Source organism: Hylaeus volcanicus, chromosome 2, assembly GCF_026283585.1.
Source record: "Hylaeus volcanicus isolate JK05 chromosome 2, UHH_iyHylVolc1.0_haploid, whole genome shotgun sequence".
Taxonomy (NCBI): Eukaryota; Metazoa; Arthropoda; class Insecta; order Hymenoptera; family Colletidae; genus Hylaeus; species Hylaeus volcanicus.
In genome coordinates, this window is record NC_071977.1 from 976,999 (window position 1) to 999,897 (window position 22,899).

Genomic DNA, 22,899 nt, shown 5'->3' on the forward strand with positions numbered 1-22,899 from the left:
GATCGGCCATCTATTAGTTTTTACTTTTCGATCTATATAGACGTTCGGGAACGAAAAAAAAATACGTTCTAGGATTAAACAATTACGCTTTAAATATCGTGTGACGTCTGTAATGTGATCAAAGCTAAACCTTCTATTTATCCGGGATGTTGTGAAGTTTTGAGCAAAATCGGTTATTCGTAAACATTTAAAAAGATGTTTTAACTAAATTTTTAAAAAAGAATCCAGTTTTTTACAGAAGCGTGAAATAAACAAGTAAAAATACATAAACTTGAAAAAAATTCCTCTATTTTGTATAAAGGGTATGATGTGTATCTGCCAATTAGTATAAAACTTGCAATTTCAGTTTCTTTATTTAAAGTAGCAAAATCATTTATATAATACAAAAACTTAATATAAATACAGGATACAAGGAGATTTTATAAAATATTTTAGCTTTATTTGTAACAATTAAGGCACTTCTTTTGCTCTTCGTAATCATACCTGTAATTAAAGAAAAAGAATGAAACCTTGATACTTTCAGATGTAATAAATAATAAATATATATAGTAACTTACACAGGCAAGGAACAGTTTTGACAAAATAACTGCAAACAACTGACACATTCGAACAGACAAGAATTACATAATACTTGATCACAATAAGAACATTTGCAAAATGTGTTTTGATCTATCACCCGGTTGCATTCGCAAAGATCATACTTTGGATGAACATCCTTAAAAAAATATATAAACTAAAACTTCTTATTTTTATAGCATTATGAAGTTTTGATATGAAAAGCAACAAAATAAGCAAATACTTGGAATGGTGACATTTTTATGCATGGTGTTTCAAACAAAGTACATGCTATTATCAAAAAAGTAGACGACTTACTTTTATAGCTTTATCCGTTTTCAATAATTCTAAATTACTATTCAGTACCATTTGTTTCGAATTACGTTCCTGTTTGATTCTGCAAGAGGACGATGCCTTTGACGAAAGTATATCGTCAAGATTCATATCCATCGATTCGTTTAACTTACGCGACAGCGATTTGACACCCTCTTTTAATAAATCCATTGTTCTGCCTGTATGAAAAACCAAGTTGCAATACAAAACGTTCGTATCGTTTATTATCATAACCTCTGTACCGTAAACAGTTTTCATTCGTTCTTCTCGGCAAACACCATTGTCGACTTGTTTTTGACCTACGTGTACCTTTAGTTGAGGGGGTAAATCGTCTTCGAACATGCACGGACGTTTCGGCATTCTTTACAATTACACTATTTACAAAGCTAACAGCTCGATTTCAAACAAACCTCCAACTTTTCGCGGAATTATCATTCGACGAGTTCGATACGATAACGTACGGTATTCATACGAATACATCAACATGATATATCAACATGGATATATATCATTCGTTGGAAAAAAAAACATCAAAGAAAAATTCATAAAAATTTTCAGCTACGCGTTCGTTTACCTAGTAAATAGATTATCAATCCAAAGAATGGTATTTATAGTATTACGTTCAATATATGAATTATATGGGAAAGGTGTTTACATTCCAACCGGATTATTAAGTTTACAAGGAAATTAGTAATATTTGTTTATTATTAATGTTGCATTATTATTACTTTTATACATATTTGATATTGGCCATCAACAAATATGTTACAATTTTTATCTCCCCACTGTCCTCATCTTTATTCGTTTGCTTGAAAACTAACGATATATTTTATAATAATACAGAATAATTCATAGCCATTGCGTGACAGATTCCAATAGTAATCGTTAGTTCGATAACTGTACACTGTATTTGTAGCTTGCTTCACAAGTAAACTATACAAATGGCAATCGAATCATCGAAATAATTTGATAAAGTATAATTAAACGAAAATGATCATGACTAGCAGCAATTAGTTGTCAAATATAATATTTATTCGAAGTTATTCGAAAAAAGATTTTTTCTTCAGTTATAGAATGATGCGTTTGAACAAAGATGCTAACATTTATGCTACGCGGATTAGGGTTTACAGGTCCGATTATGCTTTGTTTTTTTTTTCCTCGTAAAAAAATAGATCGATGCAAGTGCATTGAATTCTGCGCGAATCACCACACCCGCCAAAATAATCATCAAACTTTCACGAACGATTTACCGGGAATGCCATAATTAAGATTAGCAGACTTGGGTACTTTCGAAGTTAATCGTTATATCGTTTATTCGAAACATTTTTGTATACGATTCAAGTGACAAAGAAACGAAATGGAATTTCAAATGGCATTATTACAAAGAAACGACAAAAAATGTCATTTGAAATCATTTTTTCAAATTTTAATTTCAATTCGTCCAGATCTGCTTGTCAGTCGATTTCACGATCGAGCTTTGTTTAATTAACTTTTAAAGCTGCTCGGTGGGATTCGCTTGTCTTATGGTTACGTCGTTCGAGTGATATGTGATTTAAGAAAAAAAAAAAAAAAAAAAAAAGTAACATTTAATTCATAAATTTATAGAGGAAAGTGCGTACAGGTCCGAAAGTCCATGACGCTTATTCTTAGTGGAGTGGTGGGGATAGCGGACACACTTGGCAGCCATTTTGAACGCGCATGCGCGAGAGTACCCCACCGCAGCTCCGTGAAGTCGGCCGTAATGCCCATCGCCCACATTGCCCAAGTGACTCGCGTAGTAGTTCGTTCGAATTCTTCTTCCGCTCGTCTACCTTTTCTAACATTCCGCGCGTTGTGAAATTTCTTCGTTTTAGTGATTTAAAATTAGTAACACCCGAATTGACGCAACCATTTTCTTATCGGAAGTGTTCTTTATTCACAAAATAAGCGACACGTGTTTGGTAACATTATCGTATTCGGCTGCACAGGGTAAGTGCCTAAATGAATGTTATAACAGTATAGACGCATGCACCGGTAACATCAATCGAGCAGAGCGTCGTTTCCTTTGCTCTCGAAATTTCACGTGGAAATCGATTAAACGAAAATTATAGAACAAATTTGTCGATCAATGCGAAAAACACGAAAAGAAATTCCAACAACGTAGATTTGATTGCCTTTGCTCTTGCGTTACCAAGTTTCGGATTAATATTTCTATCGAATGATATTGGAAGATGTGGCAAGGTATTTTGCAGTTTTCGTTGTGTGTAAACATTCGTACAATCGGTTTCCACTAGAAATTTGAGGCAAATCGAATTTGGCTCGGGCAAGTCGAGCGAAATGGTTTCGATAATTTTAATCAAAGCTTTGTGTATGTAACGTTATCATAGTACATATATACATACATATATGAGCACTATACATCTGGTGTTGCGTTATACACACTGATTCATTAAAAGCTGTCTAATAAAAATGTTTCTGTGTTATTCGTTGAATTTTAAAAACAAATTTTTGTATCGTTCGTATACCACAAAGTTATTGGAGCAAAATAAATGTCTCGTAATATATTTTTCTCGTAAAACGTTCAGATCTACGAGTTATATTTCAAATGACAGTTTCTTAATGAATCACGCTGTATACATATGGGCTCGATGCAAACTCGGTACAGCACGTAGAGGGAGACAAACTCGTATAGGAGGCTCCACCCGTGTACAGGACTGGTATAATGAGAAATATTCTTTGGAGAAAAGAACATCTTCGGGCTCACAGCCGTTATTGTCAGTTGTCATGGACGTTACTAAATATTCGGTACATACAACGCACAACTGGTAAATCGAATCGCTGTACGCCTGGGATCCTTTAATCAGAATATTGATTATGTATCTTTGATATGAACTGTTTCACTCGAGTGGACCGGGATCGTTATGATCGACCGAGCGTTCGGCCGGTAATGGTTTACATTATCATGCGCGCATTACCATTGGCGACGAGCATTCAATTTTCTTTCTTACAAGTTTCTAAACAATTTAGTCACGATAACGACTCGAAATATATTACGAATATTAGGCGGATACAAAAATGTTTGAAAATCTTGGAAGATATCTTCGATAACGTTGACGAAGTCAAAACACTCGAAGGTTTTGAACGCGTCGAAACATTGAAATTTATCAAGAGTTTCGCGTATAATTTTCATACGCAGCGGTATCGAATTTCGAAATACCGTAAAGTGGTAAAACAATCGCGTTACTTGTTAACTCGTTCAAACGCTGTTGAAATGATTTATCGTCGAGCGATAAATGGGCAACTTTGAAGACGAATCGCGACGTTTACCGGCGTCTCTCGTGCACACAGATTATCGTTGAAGCTTATAGTGAAAGATTTCACACGAAACACATATAATCGATACTCGGAATCGCTCGCTCGTACGAGAAACGACTCGTGAGTCGTGGATCCCTCCCGTACATTACGATTTGGAAATCTTTGATCAAGGTACGAAGAAAAAGAAAAGAAAACCGTGATCGTAGGGTTTCCGTTGGTGGATCTACAAGTATCGATAATTCGGCGTTAAGAGGTCTTGTTAGATAAAAGTGTCTTCCCTTTTTCGAACAGCAATTGAACGCAATGACATATCGAGTAACGGTTGCGTGTCCAAGTTTCTTGATTATCAAGCTGAATTCGGCTGCTAACTTTATCTGGTCGTTTACGAATACCCGTGCACCTTGTTTTCTGTTCGCACTATTCTTTATTGCTTTATTGCTTTGCGTTGGAAAACTTTGAAGTAATCTCAGAGATTATAATGTTTTGCCGGGTATAAACTAAGAAACGCTAAGTAGTTCGCGTTTGCATCGGAATCCATTTAGATCGGCTAGGCGGTTCAACCCATTACCACCGGGTAACGAATGAAACAGTCAAACTAGAAGATCGGACGATCGAATCGTGACTTTACGGTGGTGAGTGCGGATGGTGGCGGTGATTCGAACGAAAGCGATAAATCTATCGTTTGAAATAACGTAACGAAACGTAAACTAGAAGGGTGACGCGTACAGTGTAACCTGAATACTTGGAAAAGGCATCTCGTATAGTTTTTTAACGTTCTGTTTTCGTGCTGTTCTATAAAAAAATAACAATTTGGTAAACATTCTAGCGTCGTACCCCGCGGCCAACGCGAATCACCGTTTCGATCACAGTGTCGCCTACTCGATACGGATTTTCCGTTGCTAAAGATAAGATTTTGAAGACGAAGCGGGTGATGTCGTTACGGAACGCGAGGTGTTTGCGGCTAATTGGAGCGGTTGGCGAGCTCGAGTAGTTGGCAGAGATTTTGTTGATTCGTGCATAGAATGCAGAAACAACGTTACCCAAGTGTAATTAGCCTCGTTTCGGGGAGAGAGACGCATCGGTGTTGCGCATCCGAGCGAGCATTGTTCTCGCGAACGGAATGGTTGATGGTCAACCGAAACGGTATACGTGTATGTATGGACGCGTTTGGGCAACTTTCGAGCATCGAGTATCGCGTTCTCTTTGTCGTATCGATTACTTTGGATTTCGAGCGACAAGAGAGATCGTCTTAGGATACCTGTCGGCAACTCGCTCAAAAGATCCAGCGGGAAAGCTTTCGCGGTCTGTGTAGGTGTTCCTCTTATTATTACAGTCTAGGCTTTTTAGTACGATTTAGTTTTGGTTATTTGGTATTTGGTTATCGTGAGTCGCACGGGAAAAATCGGTTGAATCGATCGATGTTCGACATAATAACGGTATTAAAATTGCGCAACGTTTTAATTCCGCTAATCGGATTTCTTGAGCAAGGCTGCCGCGATGTACGCTCGAAAGCACAATTCGCCCGTGCGCGTGTCAGTGTACATAACAGAACGCCAACAAGTAAACGTGCGATAAATCAATCGATTGCAAATCGCCTTATAAATCGTATAAAAATGTCCTCTATCTGCCTAGCTTAAATGCCTTAAGGGTACGATGTGTCGGGGATCTGTATAATTTCTACGGTTCTATGCCTAGTCAAAGGGATATTCTCCAACTTTCTGCTCGCAGACTTGTTTTTGTTCGTCAGGTGAAGCGCACACGTGCTCTCTGCACACGGAATCTTCTACAAACATTTTTCTCCCCTTTAACCGAATCGAGTTAAGAAAGTTTTCGGGAGATTGGCGAATATCGCGCAGATTTGACCGTTTGATATGCGACGTAACCTACACCTAAAGTAACGCTACCTCCACGGGGTAGAACGGAACGTGTATCGGAAAAGCGAACAAGCTTGTAATTCATCGTGTCTTAACGACGCGGGTTAGTACCCTGGTGCTGTTTATTATAGCTTTATCGGTGTAAAAAAGAAAAGAAGAAAGACCAAGTTTTGTAATAAACAAGAACGAGGCCGTGTTACTTGGGAACGACGAAAGAATGTTCGAATTGGTTGGTCAAGGAAGGTTCGGCTCTCCTCGATAGCTGAGAGGTGGGGTGGTTTTGCGTCGGCACAGAGTCACCTGTCGCGTAAAAGCGAGTCGAAAAATAAATCGTTGACGCGCGAGGGGTAGCAAGAATCGTCAATTGTCCGCAGAGCTGTACACGTGTGACGTATGCGCGCGAGTCGAATCGTGCGCATAAATTATAATGGAAAAAAACGAGAGAAAGAAGATGATCCCGAGGTGTTTGACGCTCGAGGATCGTGATCCATTAACTCGAGTATTCATCGAAGTACTTAAAATTTATTTCTCCCCACCCTTAAATTCGCACGATATAAAATCCTAGCTTAGTATGGCCGGTAATTTTTCTCTTTCGCACAGCAAACATGCGCACGCACACACACACACACACACACTCGCTTTCGTCCTCTTCGTCCTCTCGACTCTTTCCCCACTTCCATAATTATGTCGCATTACTTACGTCGTACGAGTAGCTTTATGTTTATCCGCAATCGGTAAATAGATAACCGCAAGCTTACGCCTATTCTCAATTTATAAATTAGAGTTTTTGTGTAACGTATGTGTGTCGCATACAGCACTAAAGATTCGTTTCGATCGTTTAACGTTAAACTCGTTTCTTTTGTTACGTTCGTCATTTTCACGCCGACTTTTATCCATTTCTCGCGCAACCAAGCAATAGCTTCCGGTCTCGCGATTCTCGCGTATCGCAAAGCCGTATGCGAAACGCAACGAACGATCTCTTTCTCTTCCTTTATTTCGCATGGAAAAACGCCGTCCGTTCACCGATTACGGCGCCTTGATATTTTCTACTTGCAAGCTTCTTAATGGAATGCTGTAGTACAAATACGAGATATCGTGTCCGTAAAAACGAGTAACTCTAATCGCTCATCGAGCCAGGCTTAACCATTTTCTTCTATCTAATTCGTTCGTATATACGTCGATCTCATTTCGTCGAGATGAGAAAACTCGACTCCACGCACGGGAACCGCGAACCACCGATCCCCTTTGTCGTTTTCGATTCTCTCGGACAAGAAAAACGCAACGTAACCGATCGAAAAGAAGCAAACGTCGTTTGCAACAATTCACGATAACATCCTCGAAAAATACTCAACTAAGAATACGTCTCCTCGACGAAACCAACAACTATTTCGACTAGAAAGCACAACCTCGTACGAACAAATCTTACCCTACAATTTTGATTCGTTCGTCCATAAAAAAGTCTCGTTACTTGTCCTCGTAACCGTCGTTTCCTTTTTTCTATACCCTGTGCTATACAACGAAATTACACGAGCAACGGAATCTTTGTCCATAAAACTTTACGACAAAAAGAATGATCCGAGTTCGTTTGTCGAGAACACCGTATTCGTCTCCCTCTCTTCCTGCTGTGTTGTTATTTCTTACGCGTTACGTACATATTTAGGAACGTGTCCGATACGACGCACAGATATACCTAAAGCGAGAGCTACCCGGGAACCACCGGGACTTTGACATTATAACTTTTGATTCGAAGGAATATTTCGAGATCGAATTCTCTCGCCTACGTCTATCTAGCCGCAACAACATTAACGACTAACGCGTCGCGTCGCCTTGACTGCCGGTAAGATTCTTCGGATCGAAGTTGCTACAACGATAAACTTTCGCAGATATTTACGCGAAACGCGTTACACCGAATTACACCAACTTAAAAGGATGTTTTTCACTTGCGGATTCGCTCCTCGTCGACTGGTACTTTCGGTGATTCTACTTTGGCGATTTTGTTTCGCGCGAGATGCTCGTCCCGATGAACGTTAGAAACGGTTAAAAAAAAAAAAAAAAAAATAGAAACGCTAGATGCTAGACAATTTCTACGAATACAACGGTTTAACATTCCAGAGCTTCACTCGTTCGTTGTATGTACGCTGGATTCTGTCGACTCGTCGAGAGCGAACAGACTCGCGAAGATTCTTACGATCGGCAGGATTCGACTTTGTTTACATCTATAACGAGCCTTCGGTTAAAAATCGATGCTAATCGCGTTTACAATGCGTTCGCCGTTCCACTAAGAAGCCGGGACAATTCTCGAGATATGTCTCTCTGTGTGTTTGTTTTCTTTGCGCTAGCATGCGCGGGTGTGTATGCGTGTGTGTGTGTGTGTCTTTTGTGTGTGTTATGCGTGTGTCGAGAATAACGTGTACGATAAGTATACTCTTTTATCGCTTATCTTGATATTCTACGCTTCGAAATGCTAGATCCTATCCTTTCACGCCAATTACTCACTTTTCACCCTTTTTCTTCTACCTTTGTTCCTCTTTCAAGCAGACAAGAAGCCGTACGCGACGTTTGTAACTGAAACCTACTATTTATATGTGTACGGATGAGTGTATATATATATATATATATATATATATATATACACTTATTTATTTATTTATTTATTTATTTATTTATTTATTTATTTATTTATTTATTTATTTATTTATATATTAGTCTTTTGAAATGTTTTCCTCGTGCGTGCAAAAAATAAATCTCTCGACGCGATCGCTGCGTCGGGAGTGAATTTCTTTTATTTTTAACTCGTTTGTTCTCGTTAGTAGTGTCTTTTTTGTTCTTTCTCTCCGTTACGCGTTTTACGAAAGTTACGATAACGTTATCTCGTTTACGGATGCAGTAGCTGTAAACAAGAACTGGCTCCGGCTTTATCGTAACGCGTCTCGATACGAGAGTCACCGAGAACAAGGTGGTAAATTTGACGATTCGCGACTCGAAAATTCGTTCGTTCCCCGAAGGTTCGACGTTTCAATTTCAACGAGGACCGCTTCGAAATAAAATTGAAATTTTCTGTCACGTAAACCTAATCGCGCAGGATGAGAATGGAAAATATCGGTGGCCGGGTATCGAGAACCGCGCGCATTCTTTTAGCACTAAATACGCTAGAAAGTTCTATTTTTATTGCAAGGAGGGTGTAAAAATAGCGTCGCTGTAAACGTTAATCGCAGACGATACTTTGCTCGAGTTTCCATTCTCACTCCGCGGTCGGGAAGCTGCGTTTATCAAAAATTCAAGTTTCATACCATTTAGTGGAACGTTGCTCGCGTTACTTGGCGGCCAACTGCTCGATTAAGGCGGATTGGAATCGAGTTATGGCGTGTTCTCGCGTATATAAGGCATATCCGGCTCTTCGCTGTACGTAATAAAACATCGATTTTCCGACGTAAACGGAGAAAGGATTCGTTTTTTGCGTAGCATAGGAAAACGTGCGTCGGAAACGTATGAGGGGAGAATAGGAGAGATCGTATGCTGTATTATACATATATGTACGTTTATTATGCAACGTAACAGAAACTTTTTGCGATAAGCGTTTCTCGGGAATACTTTCGAAAGAGGTACACGGGTGAAATTTCTCTAATTCGGCGTATTCGATTCGTCCCATTTATCATTTATTTTCTTTTTCTTTCGGTAATCGAGTTTTCCATCGATCGACGTTCGGATAATCGACGTTTTACGACGCATTTTCGATTTCTGAAGCGACGAGAAAATCGAGAAGACAGTTCGAGCCAATGAAACAGAATCGTTCGCGATGGAATCGATAGTTTTGAAACTTAACGCATATGCAACAAAGTCGTCTAAAGAATCGCGCAACGATGCAATTAATCCATACCTATAACAAACAGAACCCCCCTCGACGAAAAGCGGGAACAATTCTAAAGCTTTAATTTCCGGAGAGGTTAATTTAATCGAAAACTGGCGTCGGCGAGTTTCAACGTAAAATTTCGCGCGCTCTTTCAACGAAAACCGAGAGAATTTCGTGGAAATCGATGCGTTTGGTCGATAAGAACAATTACACTCGGTTTCAAAATTTTCAACGCCTGGTATAATCGATCTTATCCACCAACGAACGTTTATTACCTGTTCGTGGGATGTGTTTAAGACGCGAATAGAAAAATACGCAAACGTTAATTTCCATTTAACTTCTCCGGCCTCAACTGTCCTTTCGTCGTTTACATACTACGAGAACGAAATCGTTAATTGGTGGTACACAACAGGATAATACGTACCAAGTAAAACACTCTTACAACGACACGATCCGGTGTACACCGATATCAACGTCACTATTGCACTTCACATTCGCGTCAAGTTCGATTTCGCGAATCGAACGCGATTATCACTGGAAAACGAGACGCGAAAGGCGAACGATCCACGTTCCGGCACACGTTTTCTTGGTGGTCGTCGGTTTCTAGTCGAATATTTTGTGCACACGAGATGCGGCCGGAAATCGGAACCGAGATCTCCACGGTTCCCGAATGCTTTCTTCGCAAACGTTTCCCGCCGATTTTCTCACTCTTGCATCGCTAGAGACGAACCTCGACCCAAGCTCGTTCCACCTCGTCGTTCATCTTCTCCGTTTCAAACTTAATCTTTCGCTCCGCCGATCGTACAACTTGCTTCGCGTTCGGTTTCGGTTTCGACGGCGAAATCGACTTTGTCGATCGCTCGATTCGCCTCGAAAGTTTGCTCGCTCTCGGCCGAAGCATCGTTTCAGGATTCTCCACGTTTCTTCGGCGTCGATCGTCACTGGATCGCGTTCGCCGCGTCGAATTCTAGATTCACCAGAATCTCTGGGCGCTGTCCCACAGGTTCTTCAGGCTGGATCGAAACTCGAAACGAAAGTTCTGGTAGTATCACGCTATGTTGTTGCCGCTCATCGTGGTCACGCATTTCTTCTCCGGAGTGTTTTGGCTCTCCGAGTTGCTGCGCACCGCCTTCGTCGGGCTTCCCGGTGTTGGCGTCACGTCACCTGGTAACGGGTTATTATTGTTCGTCGACGTGGAACTTCGACGGCCGTTCTCGCGTGTCGGCGATTTCACGTCGAATACGGACGTGTCGGACTCCATGTCGGAGTCGATCTGGAAACAGTACGAACGAACGTGAAACGTCGCGTAATTACCGAGACACAGGGATTGGGAGAGTTTTGTAACTGTGTCGGTGATGGTTGCGGTGGCGGTGCTGCTCGAAAAAGCTGACTAAAGCTTTCTGTTTCTGGCGAGCCACGACGAGGCGGATATCGTCAAAGTAAATTATATATAAGTATCGAGAAATAATATAATCGGAATGATACGACCACATGGTTGGTTATTAGGACGGTTATAAGGGGTGGTCGAACGTTGCGTAACTTCTTTCACCCTTTTGCGTAGGTACTTGGTTTCGAAAGAGACGGACGTTTCGAATAGAATAAAACAAGTATCGCAACGATACGATAACTAGGAGGAGGAAGATGATGCGCTACCTTGTTGAAACAGACTACCTGTCTGGTAGCTGGATGCGGGCTGACGAACAGTCGTTCGCTGGTGTCGCTGCCGCAACTGGAACTTTCGCTCATTTCCGTAGCAAACTTCCTCGAGGCTCGCGGACTCGGCGGTGCCGGTCTGCTCTGTCCTCCTAAGCTCAATCCTACGTTTCGCGAGCAGACCTGCGACTGAATGTGCTCGCAAACCCTCCTAAATCTTCGAATATTACCTGAAAAGTAAAACCAAGGTCAAGTATTCGACGATGTTAATCAAAGGTTGTTCGAACGCACGACAGGGCGTGAAAGCACGATAGTTCTCCGAGTTGAAATTATACGCGCGCACACAAGTAGGAAAGACGTAAGATTCCACTTGCCAAGGTAGCATCGATCTAGTTGCGCTTGGACGATTGCCAAATGCTAAACGCCACCACCTTGCGATCTACCGTTCTCCGTGGCTTGGTTTCGTGGGGGCTTTGTACCCTCTGCTCTTTATCTCTCGTTGTTTCGTCGAGCGAAAGCTCGACGATGCGCTGCGCGACGCTCGCGATTACGTTTCCGTCGACTCGCGAGGCACGATCGGAATTTGAAAAACGTCGAGATCGAGTACGTTTTCGTCAGCAGACGGAATCGTTACGGTAGAATCGGGAACTTTTACTTACCGCTTAGCAGAGTAAAGGTAATGGCGAATAACGGTTCGCTCGGTTGTTTCGAAATGGCGCTGATTTCGACTTGAAAACGCACTTGTCTTTGGAACATCGCGGGTCCCGTGCTTCCTCGTTTGTATTCCACTTTGAAGGACATCGGCGAGATGACGCTGTGAGACAACTCCGCTATCTGTCGAGTGAAGCTTGCTTTATTCGCGGAAAGTCGCGCGGAACGCCGCGATCGTTCGACACTCACCGATAAGAAAGCGTGAATCAAGTCGGCTTTGACGCTGGCCAATACCTTCCCCTTAACGAGAACGGTGAACGTTTCGTCTTTCTCCGTAGTCATCAGGCTGCCGAACCACGATTTCTTCGTAAGTTCTGGAGATGAATCCGGCGTGAGGTGTACCTGCGAACCGGAAACGGTGTTTCTAACGTTAGTTTGAAACGTATAGCGCGGAAAGGTTTCCACGCGGCTACTCGTTGCAGCGTTCCAACAGATTTAAACGTTAGCAGCGGTAGCGTTCGTATTCTCATTTTTTACGCTATTCTCTCTTTCCTGGGCTAATGCGAAATTCGCGCGTTTAACGGATACGTTCTGATCTTGCTTGCGAACACGTACCTCCTCGGTACTTGTGAGCAGTTTGCGGCGATGAAATCGAGGGCTACCCAGGAATGAATTCTTGATGGTGGTTAGCCTCGATCTCCAGTGATGGGCGCCGGAACCAGCTCCCGTGTGCGGTGATCCTGGCGGCGTAACACCGACCGCGACTACTGCGAAATTAATTGTCTCTGAATCGAGCCACGACCAGAATTCCGTTCCGTTCCGTATAGTTGCTATTGCGCGAACATCTCTCGTAAACCGACGAAAATTTCTTACGTCGCCGATATCGTTAACGAATTTTATCGTCGCTGTATCACGAATCGGTTGTTGTTTTTAACCGCCCGGTCTTTTGCGCCTAGCGAGACGAGAGTCGAGAAGTGTTTGAACGCGTCGTACTGTCCCGAACAAAGAGACATTTTTCCCCGTGTTTTTCGACGCTGTGTTCGTTTTTGAAATTCCTCGACTGAAAGATGAGAAAGAAAGCACAAAAAAAGTGGTAAAAAGAAAGAAGCGAGCGTTGCACGCAAAGACCTCCGAGGGCGGATGCACGCGCATTCAGCCGTATTAGTCTCGTCTCTTTAACAATGATTCGTACGCGGGGATGTGCTCGTTACGCGGCGTTCCGCTCCGAGCACGGAGGTCAGTTGCATTTTTTAAAACCGTCCCAGCTGCCGGTAGCCCTCGCAGCTAAGACAAAATGCCTACTCAGACATCGACGAGGGTCCCGATGACCGAAGCCTTTGTCTCGTCTCTACAAACGTTTTCAACGTTCGCGACGTTGCTCGAGAAATTGTCTGGAAAATCGTATCGCGACTCTGTTCGCGACGTTTAACCCCGTTTCGGAATTATGCTAGTCGACGTAAACTTTTGTGTCGTCGCGGGGCGAATCGAAGATACCGTCGCGGAATGTTACTCGGAATGTTGCCGTTACGTAATCGTATCATCGGTCTGCAGGAATTTCAATATCGCGTTCGTATTTCCGTTATCGAGGTTATCGTATTCTCCCACGGGCGCACTTTGTACCCGATTTAACTCACCCTGTTGGACGTCGTTTATTTCTATTCCCACGTTGGGCAATGTCGGAACCGGAGCTGCGACAGCCGGACTGGTCGTGTTTCCGTTGCCCGCAGTGGTCGTGATAGCCGACAGTCTGTGAGGGCTTCCCGTCTGACTTACGATCAGATGCGAGCTCGGAGGAGTCCTGTGAGGACTCAGGAGTCCTGCCACGGCGTTCGAGCCGTGCAACGGCGAACTGCCCGGCGTTGACGCGTGCGAATGGGACGCGTGCGTGTGGCATCCTGTGCTCGGCGATCGACGAGCGTGGTGTCTCGCGCTACGACGCAACATTTTCACCATTTTTACCATTTTAATAAATAGGATCGTGACACAGAGTCGAGTTCGATCGATCGGTTCCTCGGATCAGGAAAGAGAGGTTCAGTCGCGGCTCGACGTAAGACAATTTTAATCGAGCGTATCATCGTCCGCGTACAACTCGCACGTGCCAAAGAATAGGGGCGACCGAGAAAAAGAGTAGGAGAAGCACGTGCGATATCGTGCACGCGACACGGTCACGCGATTCGAAGCTTCGACGAAGCCTACCGTTAAATTGCGAGACGATTCCGATTCAGCGGGTCGCTTAAGAGAGCAGCGGTTGTCTTTAACGATAGGAACGAGATATCGAATCGATGCCATCGATGTCAACTCGTCGTTTGAAAAAAATGTTGGTTTCGTACTCACCTCGACTGTCTTCTAGGAGTCAAAGGTGAGCCGTGGCTAATTTCGCCGAGATTGAGGGCCGTGCTGCCGTTGACTCGGCACGTGTCGACTCGTTTCCTAGGAGGATCCGCTTCCAATTGTCCCGTAGATCCCCTGACGCCTCCTCTCATTACCTCCAGCTCGTCCTCGCACGCCGGTCTTCTTCGTTTCCTCTCGAGCAACAGAAAGTAAATCACCTTCTCCGTGTTGTGGCTGCATCGGGAAAACCAAGGTGTACGTAAGGAAAAGTACATCGACGAGGAACGAATACTTTGGATACTTTGTTAATCCTTGGGATCCTTTGTTGATCTTACTTTGGGCTGAGCAGTTCTTGGATAAGTTTGTCCCGCTCTTTGAAGCAGCCTAGGCTAGCGATCGCCTGCAACACGTCCGGATCGATTGCGTCCACGGACGGAATAACGTGGGTCTGCACAACGTCCATCATCGACAGTTCTAACTCTAACTCGCCCTTGCCCGCCGCTGTCACCCACACGTGCCTGTTTATCTCCGCCAGCTGGGGGAAATCGGTAATCGAGATTTATCGGCAGCCGGTCTCGGTGCGCGCAACGCGGACCGCGTCATTTCTCGCCTTACCGTTAATCTCTTATCCGGATCGACCTCGATCATCCCCTTGAGCAGATTCTGACACTCGGGCGGCACAAAGTGCGGAATGTAGAACACCCCGCGCTTCACTTTCTCCAGCAGCTTTCTCAAATTGTCGTCGTCGAAGGGCAACGCGCCTACCAGAAGCGCGTAAAGTATCACCCCGCACGACCAAACGTCCGCCTTCCTGCCGTCGTATTTCTCACCCTGCGAACGCGCAATCGTTCCGTATTTTTCTCCCCTTCACCCCTTTAATTAAATTCTCGAACGAGGGTTTGGCTAACGGCGAAGCACGAATCGGTTTCGCTCGTTTTCTTCGCGACACGCGCGCGAAAGAAAGCGTGGATTTTAAAACGCTACGATTACTTTCGCTCGTCGAGATTGCCAAAGGTGAAAAATTAAACGTCGTTTCTTACTCGAATAACTTCGGGGCAGGCGTAATGAGGAGATCCGCAGCTGGTCTCCAGCATGGAACCCGCGGGTTGCAACGACGCCATTCCGAAATCCGCGATCTTAATGTTGTTCTTCTCGTCTAGCAGCAAGTTTTCAGGCTTCAAATCTCTATGACTGGAAAGCAGAAACGCAATTCGATTATGCATCGCGAGGACCGTTTCGGCCGCGACGAACGACTAGCCTAGTCGCGGAACGAAGGGTGAACTAATTTCGATGTCTGATCGATCGAAGCCGATGTTTCGCGGTGTCCCTCCCGTGAAATTAGCTCCGTATATCTGTATTTATTCGATTGGGGTAGGTTTTCCCTGATGGCCAACTAAGCGCCCGACAACAACCCCTCGTTTACATGCATCTCTCTCTCTCTCTCTCTCTCTCTCTCTCTCTCTCTCTCTTTAATTTACAACAGGCTACTCACCATATACTATGACTATGGCAAAAATCTAACGCGGAAATTATTTGTCGAAAAAATCTTCTCGCTTCCTTTGGCGTTAGTCTACTCTTTTTCACTAAATAGTCGAACAGTTCCCCGCCCGATACGTGTTCCAGAACAAGATATCTGAAAGAAAAAAGTACAATTTCAGTGGTCGTAAACATCCGTATTCTTCCAACCGTGAATAGGGCCCGCGAGTAAAACGCTTTTGTCCAGCGCGTGGATTTCGCTGCTCTTTTTCCTTTTATATTTTTAACGGCTCGACAAACGCCTCTCTTCGAACCGACGAATTAAAAGTTCAGCGACATCGTCGGAGCCGCGACAAATTTCCGTGTCGCTTTCTTTCACGAGTACTCACAAATATTTCTTGTTCTCGTATACGTCCGAAAGGCCAAGCACGTGAGGATGATCGATTAATTTCATAATCGCGATCTCTCTCTCTACCTTCATCAGCACGGATTCCGACAGCTTTTCCCTGTTGATGATTTTTATCGCCACCTTCTTGCCCAACACGCAGTGGACCCCAAGTTTCACTAATCCTGAAGCAAACAATCAAATATTTTGTACATTTTTCATCTTGTCTTTTCGACTTTCCCCGTTCCATCGATGCCACGGAGAAAGTTTCGCGAGCCGACTCGAACTAAAGACGATAGAGGAAATGGACGCGTTACACGGGATGGGACATACATATTTGACCTATCGAAGATCCTTTTCGAGGTCTGAGTCACTCCTCGGGGACATCGGGATGTGTGTACATATGCAGCTACTTCGACGAGCAAACACGCTGGTTTTATCCGAGTGGTATCAAGTTGCTTCCACTTGGCAAATCGCGGAAAGTTTCCAAGTAGGGACTACAGCGTCGCGTGGAGACCTTGCCGATGTAACGCGCGACTACTCGAACCTAATTTTGTCGATTTCCTGCGAGCGAAATCCGTGGAGCTTCCACGCGAGTCACCTAAATATTCCTATCCGCGATAAACACGGTCCAAACTGGGACGCGCAAATTCCCCGTAGAAAGCACCAGATTCCAAAATATTCATATTCGCGGCATAATATAGGACCAGGTCGCGTTTGTTGTACCGCGTATGTAACATAGAGTGTCGCGTCGTGTCGCAATCGTTGCCATCGTAGAACGCGATTCGGGACCATGATCCGGTAACGCGATAATCGTGGTTAAATGCCAATTTTACGTTTACGACCTCCGCGTTTCCGCGTTCTATCTCGTCGACTTTTAACGACGGAGAATGCATTCGAGCGAAAACACGGAATTTCGAGGAGGAAGGAGAAACACAAAACACTATGAAATTTTGCCCATCTCTGGTTTTTGGTCGCGACGAAAGGTAAAGAAACGTGGACTGGGAGTTCGCAACGGACCGTGAACTCGGCAGGACAAGCTCGAAACGTTTTGACTCCGGAACCCTCAATTACCGCTGTTTCTCCGTGTATTTACCTACTCGAGATATCAAACGAGCACGCGAACTGGTTTACAGGGCGCATAATTAATTCGCGAGTGCGCTCTCGTTCGTAAAATCACTTTTCGGTCCGGAGATATTTTGATATTAAATACTCGTTAGGAGAGTCGAGTGGCTCGCGTCGAGGGCACGCTCCCGTGCTTAATTTTTGCTTTTCGAAATACTCCGACTCGTGCTCGAACTCGTGGTCGAAAGTGTCCACGAGTGTTGCACGATTACGCGAAGAAAGGGTTACAGAGAAAATGTGTAATTTCCTTCGTTCAGTTTCGTTGTCGTAAAAACGTTACAATTAAAAAAAAAAAAAAAAAAAAAGAAGAAAATTGTTGGTTGACGAACAATCGATAAATCGATAGTATGGGAAGCGAGAAACGAATAGACGCGACGCGTTTTCAAAGTTGAGATTTATCGAGCCGTCGAGGGGTGATTCGTAACGGCGCGGCGCGGCGAGGAAAACGATAAAATACGACGAAGCGGATAGAAGAGAACAGCGAAGAAAGCAGAATGTATAGGAGCGACTAAATTGGCTTAAACCGACTCCGAAGACCGGAACGACGCGATGTCTTTATCCGTTTAAAAACGCCCGTTGCCGACTCTTCCTTTCCTTTGTTCCCTAAGTAGATAACCGAACAAAAAATTAAAAGAGAATGCTAAAAGAATCGGAGCTCGTTGCGCCGGCGATGGCGCAGAAGAATCGAGCGCCCTTCGTCGATTAATTAATCGAATGCCCTTTCCGCGAGGCGGCTTTTACGATTTTCCCGGCGATTACAATTCCTCTTCCAATTTATTGAGCATTTCATAACGCTCCAGACGGTTCTCCTTTGTCCCTGGTATACACACCGTGCGTTCGTTACGACGACGCTCCACCCTGCTAGATCGGAATTTCGCATCGAATTAAACGCGATCGGATTTAGTGAAAATAAACGTACCATCGCGCGAGACCATTTTTTCCGTCTATAATTAACCGCAGACAAAGGCGAACAAAATTTTCATTCGAGTAACGAATTAATGAGAAACAACTTGAGAGTTATCGTCCGATTATTAGAAGCTTTGGACCATCTCGATCGTTGCGAGGAATTTCGACAACGATGGACCGAACGAAAATTTCGCCAAGAGTATCGCGACTGGCCCCGTTGCGCGTTTCCCGTCCGATCGCCGGACAGAAATTGCATCAACGCCGCTACGAAACGTTAATCCCCTCGCGAATATCAATTTTTTCGCCAGCTTATATTTCGACCGTTTTGTCACGGAGTCAACCCCAACTTTGATACATCTTGTCGCCGTTCCATCGTCATTTAGCGTTTCTCGTATCCGTTGCTGTTTCGCGTAAGCGAGCACTCGATGTACCGGAGCGCATGTAGGTAATCATTCCTACTACGATATAGAGCAGAGAAGCCCTGTTTGCGTTTTACGATGAGTCGTTCGCCACGGGCGATCCTACATCTGTCAAGGTGCTCCTTCAAACTAATTCGACGAATCTATGTCAAACCATCGATCATCCTCGCTCGTTACCCCACGGTTCAATTTTTCTTTTCTCTAGCTCGCGAACGACGCTGGGAATAGCGTATCGCCCACGAGGTCGACAAAATACACCCGTCCACGATCGGTCCTCCGGTCGTTTCTTTGAATAGCATAACATTTTCGCGCGACATCGTCGAAGTAACACCACGCCGACGTAATACTCGAGCTGCTGTTCCGTTCGGTCGATGACCCGCGTCAATATGCAAATGTATTCACCGAAATCCCTTTTTCGTCGCGAATCGGACCGCAGCGTCAGCGAAATCGAATTATACGTCTGGATATTTCGTGGATTGCACGCTCCATCGAATTCTCGTGCGTTCGACGAACGACGGAATCTGTACGTACATCTGTCGGGAAATTATCTCGAACCGTGGAAAAAATGTATAGCGTAATGGAAATAACGTAGAAGCAAGTTTTCCGCGTTACATCGCATGTACTCGCATACGTTGTTTCGATGCGACGAATCGAAAATGAAAATGGACAAGATTTCAAGGATTTTTGGCAACCAAAGTAGGTTGAATAGTCTCCATGGGAACGAATCTGGTTCCTGGCAAAGGGTACAGCCGAAAAAGGGGGTCAAATGTTCGATGAAAATTCGATAGCTCGTCGAAAAAAAATACACACGATACGACCAAGTTACGAGTCAAGATTTCTTATACAAAGATCAAGTATCCGAAAAGCTTCGAATGTTCCAATACAATTTGAGGATATACATATACGAAGAAAATATTTCGCAGGCGTCAGCTTATACAACGATATTATCACTGCCGAGAGGTCGATCGTATCGAACTGTCACGCCCTACGAACAACCTTATGCATTCTTCGAACGCTTCGGCAAGAAGAAAAGGTATTATACGAGCGTCTACCGGAACCGACGCGAAAGAAGATAAACGTCGCATGGTTGCTCGTCTAGTTGGTTTACACGTTGGACTTGGTTATCGTGTCGCGAGAGTCGGCGATTGTCTCTAGACGCTTTGTTCGAGCGAGTCGAGTTCACGGGAACGGTCGCGGTCTTAAAGCATGGAAAACTATGCAGTGTGCACGCGACTAATGAAAGGCTCATTCTCTACCGGGGAACGTGTTTCTGGTCGCTTTGGGGGCAACGGAAACCGGTGAAGCGGCGAGTCGAAGCGGAGGGCGGTTGGCTCCGTTTCGCGGTTCTTTTCACTCGGCCGGGACACCTTGTTTCGACTCGCGTACAAAAATTATGCATCCTCTTGCGCAGTTCTACGTCCGCTGTGCTTCGCTCGGAATGCTATCAAAGGATATCTGGACGATTTTTCAGACGTATCGAAGATCAAACGACACGTAACGGAGTTTCGTTGCGTGGATCGTGCAGCAGTTGGAACGGAAATAGATTTATCGTCACCGAAAACGATTTAATCGTTGCAAATAGCAAGTGTTGCACGGAATGCACCACGAGTTTGACAACGACGTCGCAACTAACGATAAGTTTAGCATCGGAAATTATTTGTGAAAATGATTTCGCGTGTAGAAAGTCGTATCAATCGTAGGACGATTAAAACGTTTCGGCAGACGTTGTAAGCGGTACGAAGGGTGTTCGGGTCCATCGGCGATAGCGAGAGACGACTATATCGTTAAATCGTAAAGAAAAATCTGGAGCACGCACCGGTTTGCCCCTTTCCCAAGGTTTTCTCGAGCCGATAAGGGCCGACATACTGATGGGTCGTCTCCTGGGTGTTGGACCCGACGGGGCTCTCCTTGCCCTGCATCGTCGCCGAGCCACTTTCTTCCTGGTCCGCCAGGTTGCTAGATTATCCTATAAAAACACGCTTCCTTGGCTTCCTTCCGTCTTTCGCCTTCCGCCTTCCGCCTTTCGCCCTCCAGCCACCCCCACCCAGCCCGAGGTTCTTGCTCGGTCGTTTTCTTTCAGCTATTTCCTCGGGTCTCGTATCCGGTCCGTCCGGTTCCTCGGTTTCTCGTTCGGTTCCGTCCGACGCGATCACTTCACCAAAGTGACTCGTTCTCCGTTCGCGACGCGAATCCCGTGCGTTCGCGGCATGACGATCACTCGCGCGATCGCGAGGCGACCGGATCACCGAGTCGTCGAAGGGAAGGAAGATCCTCGTTCCCTTCGACGAGGACGAATACGAATACGGTGTAGGAGTCCACTAGGAAACTTGGCCTTCGCTCGGGTGTCGCACATGCACGCACTGTGTCACTGACACGACCGGTCCTTGATTTTCTGCGGCTGCCTCTTGCGGATCCTTTTCATGGTGGTCGCGCGATGGTCCGCGTTCGCCGCATGGGAGGAGGCGACGAGAAGGAAGCGACGTGATCGCGAGGGAATTGGCCTCGATGGAACAAGGACCGCGAGGAGGAGTCCGGATCTGGAATCGGTTCGATCACGAGGCGACGAGGACGGCAGCGATTCGAGTAGCATGGGGTGGGCTCACGTGAATTTGGCGGGCGCCCAACCACCATCGAATCCGAGGAAAACCAAGCTCCTCGTAGGAGTAGTCGCGTTCGGCGCCATTGCGATTGCGACTCCTCGGGCACCCTCTATTCCGTCACTTCCACTTGGACTTTTCGATCGACGATTCACCACGCTCGGTTCCTGAAACGCTGCAGTATACTCTCCTACCAGTGCACCCTCGCGCGCTCGTCCACCCTCCAGACGCTTCGACACGTCTCTTCGGTACCGCTCCAGCGTAGCAGCGGTCAATTTTCGATGTTGTTTCGCGGTTTCTTATCGAATCTCGCGCGATTCGATGCCCTTAAGCGTGTACTCGCGACCTCCAGCTTCCGCTTAGGAGGAAAATACGAACCTCGAAGCTCGTCGACTGGCCTTCGCTCCGCTGCTACCTCCACCCTACGCACTCGCACTCATGCACTACCACCGATATGTCACTACATCAGCCAGAACACCTAGACCGATGTCCCTTGGTTAACCGGAGACTCTCGACAGGGATTCTTTTCGATGGTTCGAATCGAGGGCCGTTTCAACGAGGATTCTCCTCTATTTCCTCGATTACGCTGATTTATCCCCCCCGTTTAGTTGGCTCGTTTCGTCAAAGATTCAGCCCTGTCTTTCGCGGATGACGGAGCTGACGACGAACCGCGGCGCTCCCAGTTCGATTACGTGTTACACGAGAGTCTACAGAGGGGGTAGCTTGCGCGCGCACTTCCACACCCGCCACCACCTACAACCTACACCCCTAGCTCGCCCCACTGGCTGAACCGGTGGTAAGTAGCGATCGCTACGAGCCTCGCCGAACCTCCGTTCGGACCAGTCGATCTTTTCGAATCGTTCGAACGCTTTCGAAACTCGACAAACCAGCCAACGAACGAACATCGATCGTGCCAAACATACTTCGCCACGGTCGAGAGAAAATTTGTCGATCCTGGTTCGAACGAGCCCGAGCAATCGAACCCATCGCTGAAAGCAAGGGAGTCGGAAAAGGGAGACTCGACTCTCTCGGTTTATCGTACGTAGCACGGGGTTAGGTCGGTGTGTTCTCGTCGGTACCAGGATGGCTGCTCGTGGTTCGTGTCTAAGGTGAAAAAGGACCGTGAGCTTTCCGAAAGATTTCCAATCCTTCGCGTCGCGAAGCTGGTTGCCAACGATAGCTCGCGCGCGCGCGTGCGCGCGAAAGAGAGACAGGGAGAGATCGACGCGCAAAATCTAGCAGCAAATTATTCCAAACGTTTGTATTCGCCGAGCGTTCATTTTTTTCGTTTTTCAAACAATCGGTTCGTAACGCGTAACTATCAACGGTACGTTCGAAAACTTGCACTCGAACGAGCGAATCGATCAGCTCGTATTCGTCGCGGTGCAAAGACCCCGGCTAGATTCATCTAAAAGTTCTGTCAACAGATGCAGGCGCAAAGTAGCGCGCG

At 45.3% G+C, this 22,899-nt stretch overlaps 2 protein-coding genes across 4 annotated transcripts; both read right to left on the reverse strand.

Moving 5' to 3' along the window:
* Window positions 1-336: 336 nt before the first annotated feature.
* Window positions 337-1,379, reverse strand: LOC128872334 (apoptosis regulatory protein Siva-like). The gene is made up of 4 exons (XM_054114930.1): window positions 1,131-1,379; window positions 874-1,067; window positions 558-715; window positions 337-483 (listed from the first exon to the last, which is right to left on the reverse strand). The coding sequence occupies exons 1-4, from the start codon at window positions 1,246-1,248 to the stop codon at window positions 438-440; spliced, it is 516 nt and encodes a 171-aa protein (XP_053970905.1). The 5' UTR covers window positions 1,249-1,379; the 3' UTR covers window positions 337-437.
* A 7,375-nt stretch (window positions 1,380-8,754) lies between these two features.
* On the reverse strand, window positions 8,755-22,116 carry LOC128872325 (serine/threonine-protein kinase BRSK2). Of its 3 annotated transcripts, none has more exons than XM_054114917.1 (13): window positions 20,669-22,116; window positions 16,407-16,587; window positions 16,034-16,174; window positions 15,582-15,732; window positions 15,157-15,372; window positions 14,877-15,076; window positions 14,545-14,775; window positions 13,845-14,140; window positions 12,826-12,974; window positions 12,460-12,612; window positions 12,219-12,393; window positions 11,560-11,789; window positions 8,755-11,179 (listed from the first exon to the last, which is right to left on the reverse strand). In XM_054114917.1, the coding sequence occupies exons 1-13, from the start codon at window positions 20,769-20,771 to the stop codon at window positions 10,955-10,957; spliced, it is 2,451 nt and encodes an 816-aa protein (XP_053970892.1). In that variant the 5' UTR covers window positions 20,772-22,116; the 3' UTR covers window positions 8,755-10,954. The 3 variants fall into 3 exon arrangements, with proteins under 3 accessions (XP_053970892.1, XP_053970893.1, XP_053970891.1); XM_054114918.1 differs by having other exon boundaries at window positions 11,578-11,789; window positions 12,826-12,977; XM_054114916.1 differs by having other exon boundaries at window positions 12,826-12,977.
* Window positions 22,117-22,899: the final 783 nt, after the last annotated feature.

Bases quoted from the DNA above. Each gene is read 5' to 3' on its own strand.
- LOC128872325 (XM_054114916.1), bottom strand. From the start codon at position 20,771: ATGCAGGGCAAGGAGAGCCCCGTCGGGTCCAACACCCAGGAGACGACC. The intron at 15,077-15,156 runs GTAAGGCGAGAA...GATTTCCCCCAG, and splicing joins ATCCGGATAAGAGATTAACG to CTGGCGGAGATAAACAGGCA. The intron at 14,776-14,876 runs GTAAGATCAACA...TTCCCGATGCAG, and splicing joins CAAGAACTGCTCAGCCCAAA to CCACAACACGGAGAAGGTGA.
- LOC128872334 (XM_054114930.1), bottom strand. From the start codon at position 1,248: ATGCCGAAACGTCCGTGCATGTTCGAAGACGATTTACCCCCTCAACTA. The intron at 716-873 runs GTAAGTCGTCTA...TATTTTTTTAAG, and splicing joins AAACGGATAAAGCTATAAAA to GATGTTCATCCAAAGTATGA. The intron at 484-557 runs GTAAGTTACTAT...CTTTAATTACAG, and splicing joins CAAAACTGTTCCTTGCCTGT to GTATGATTACGAAGAGCAAA.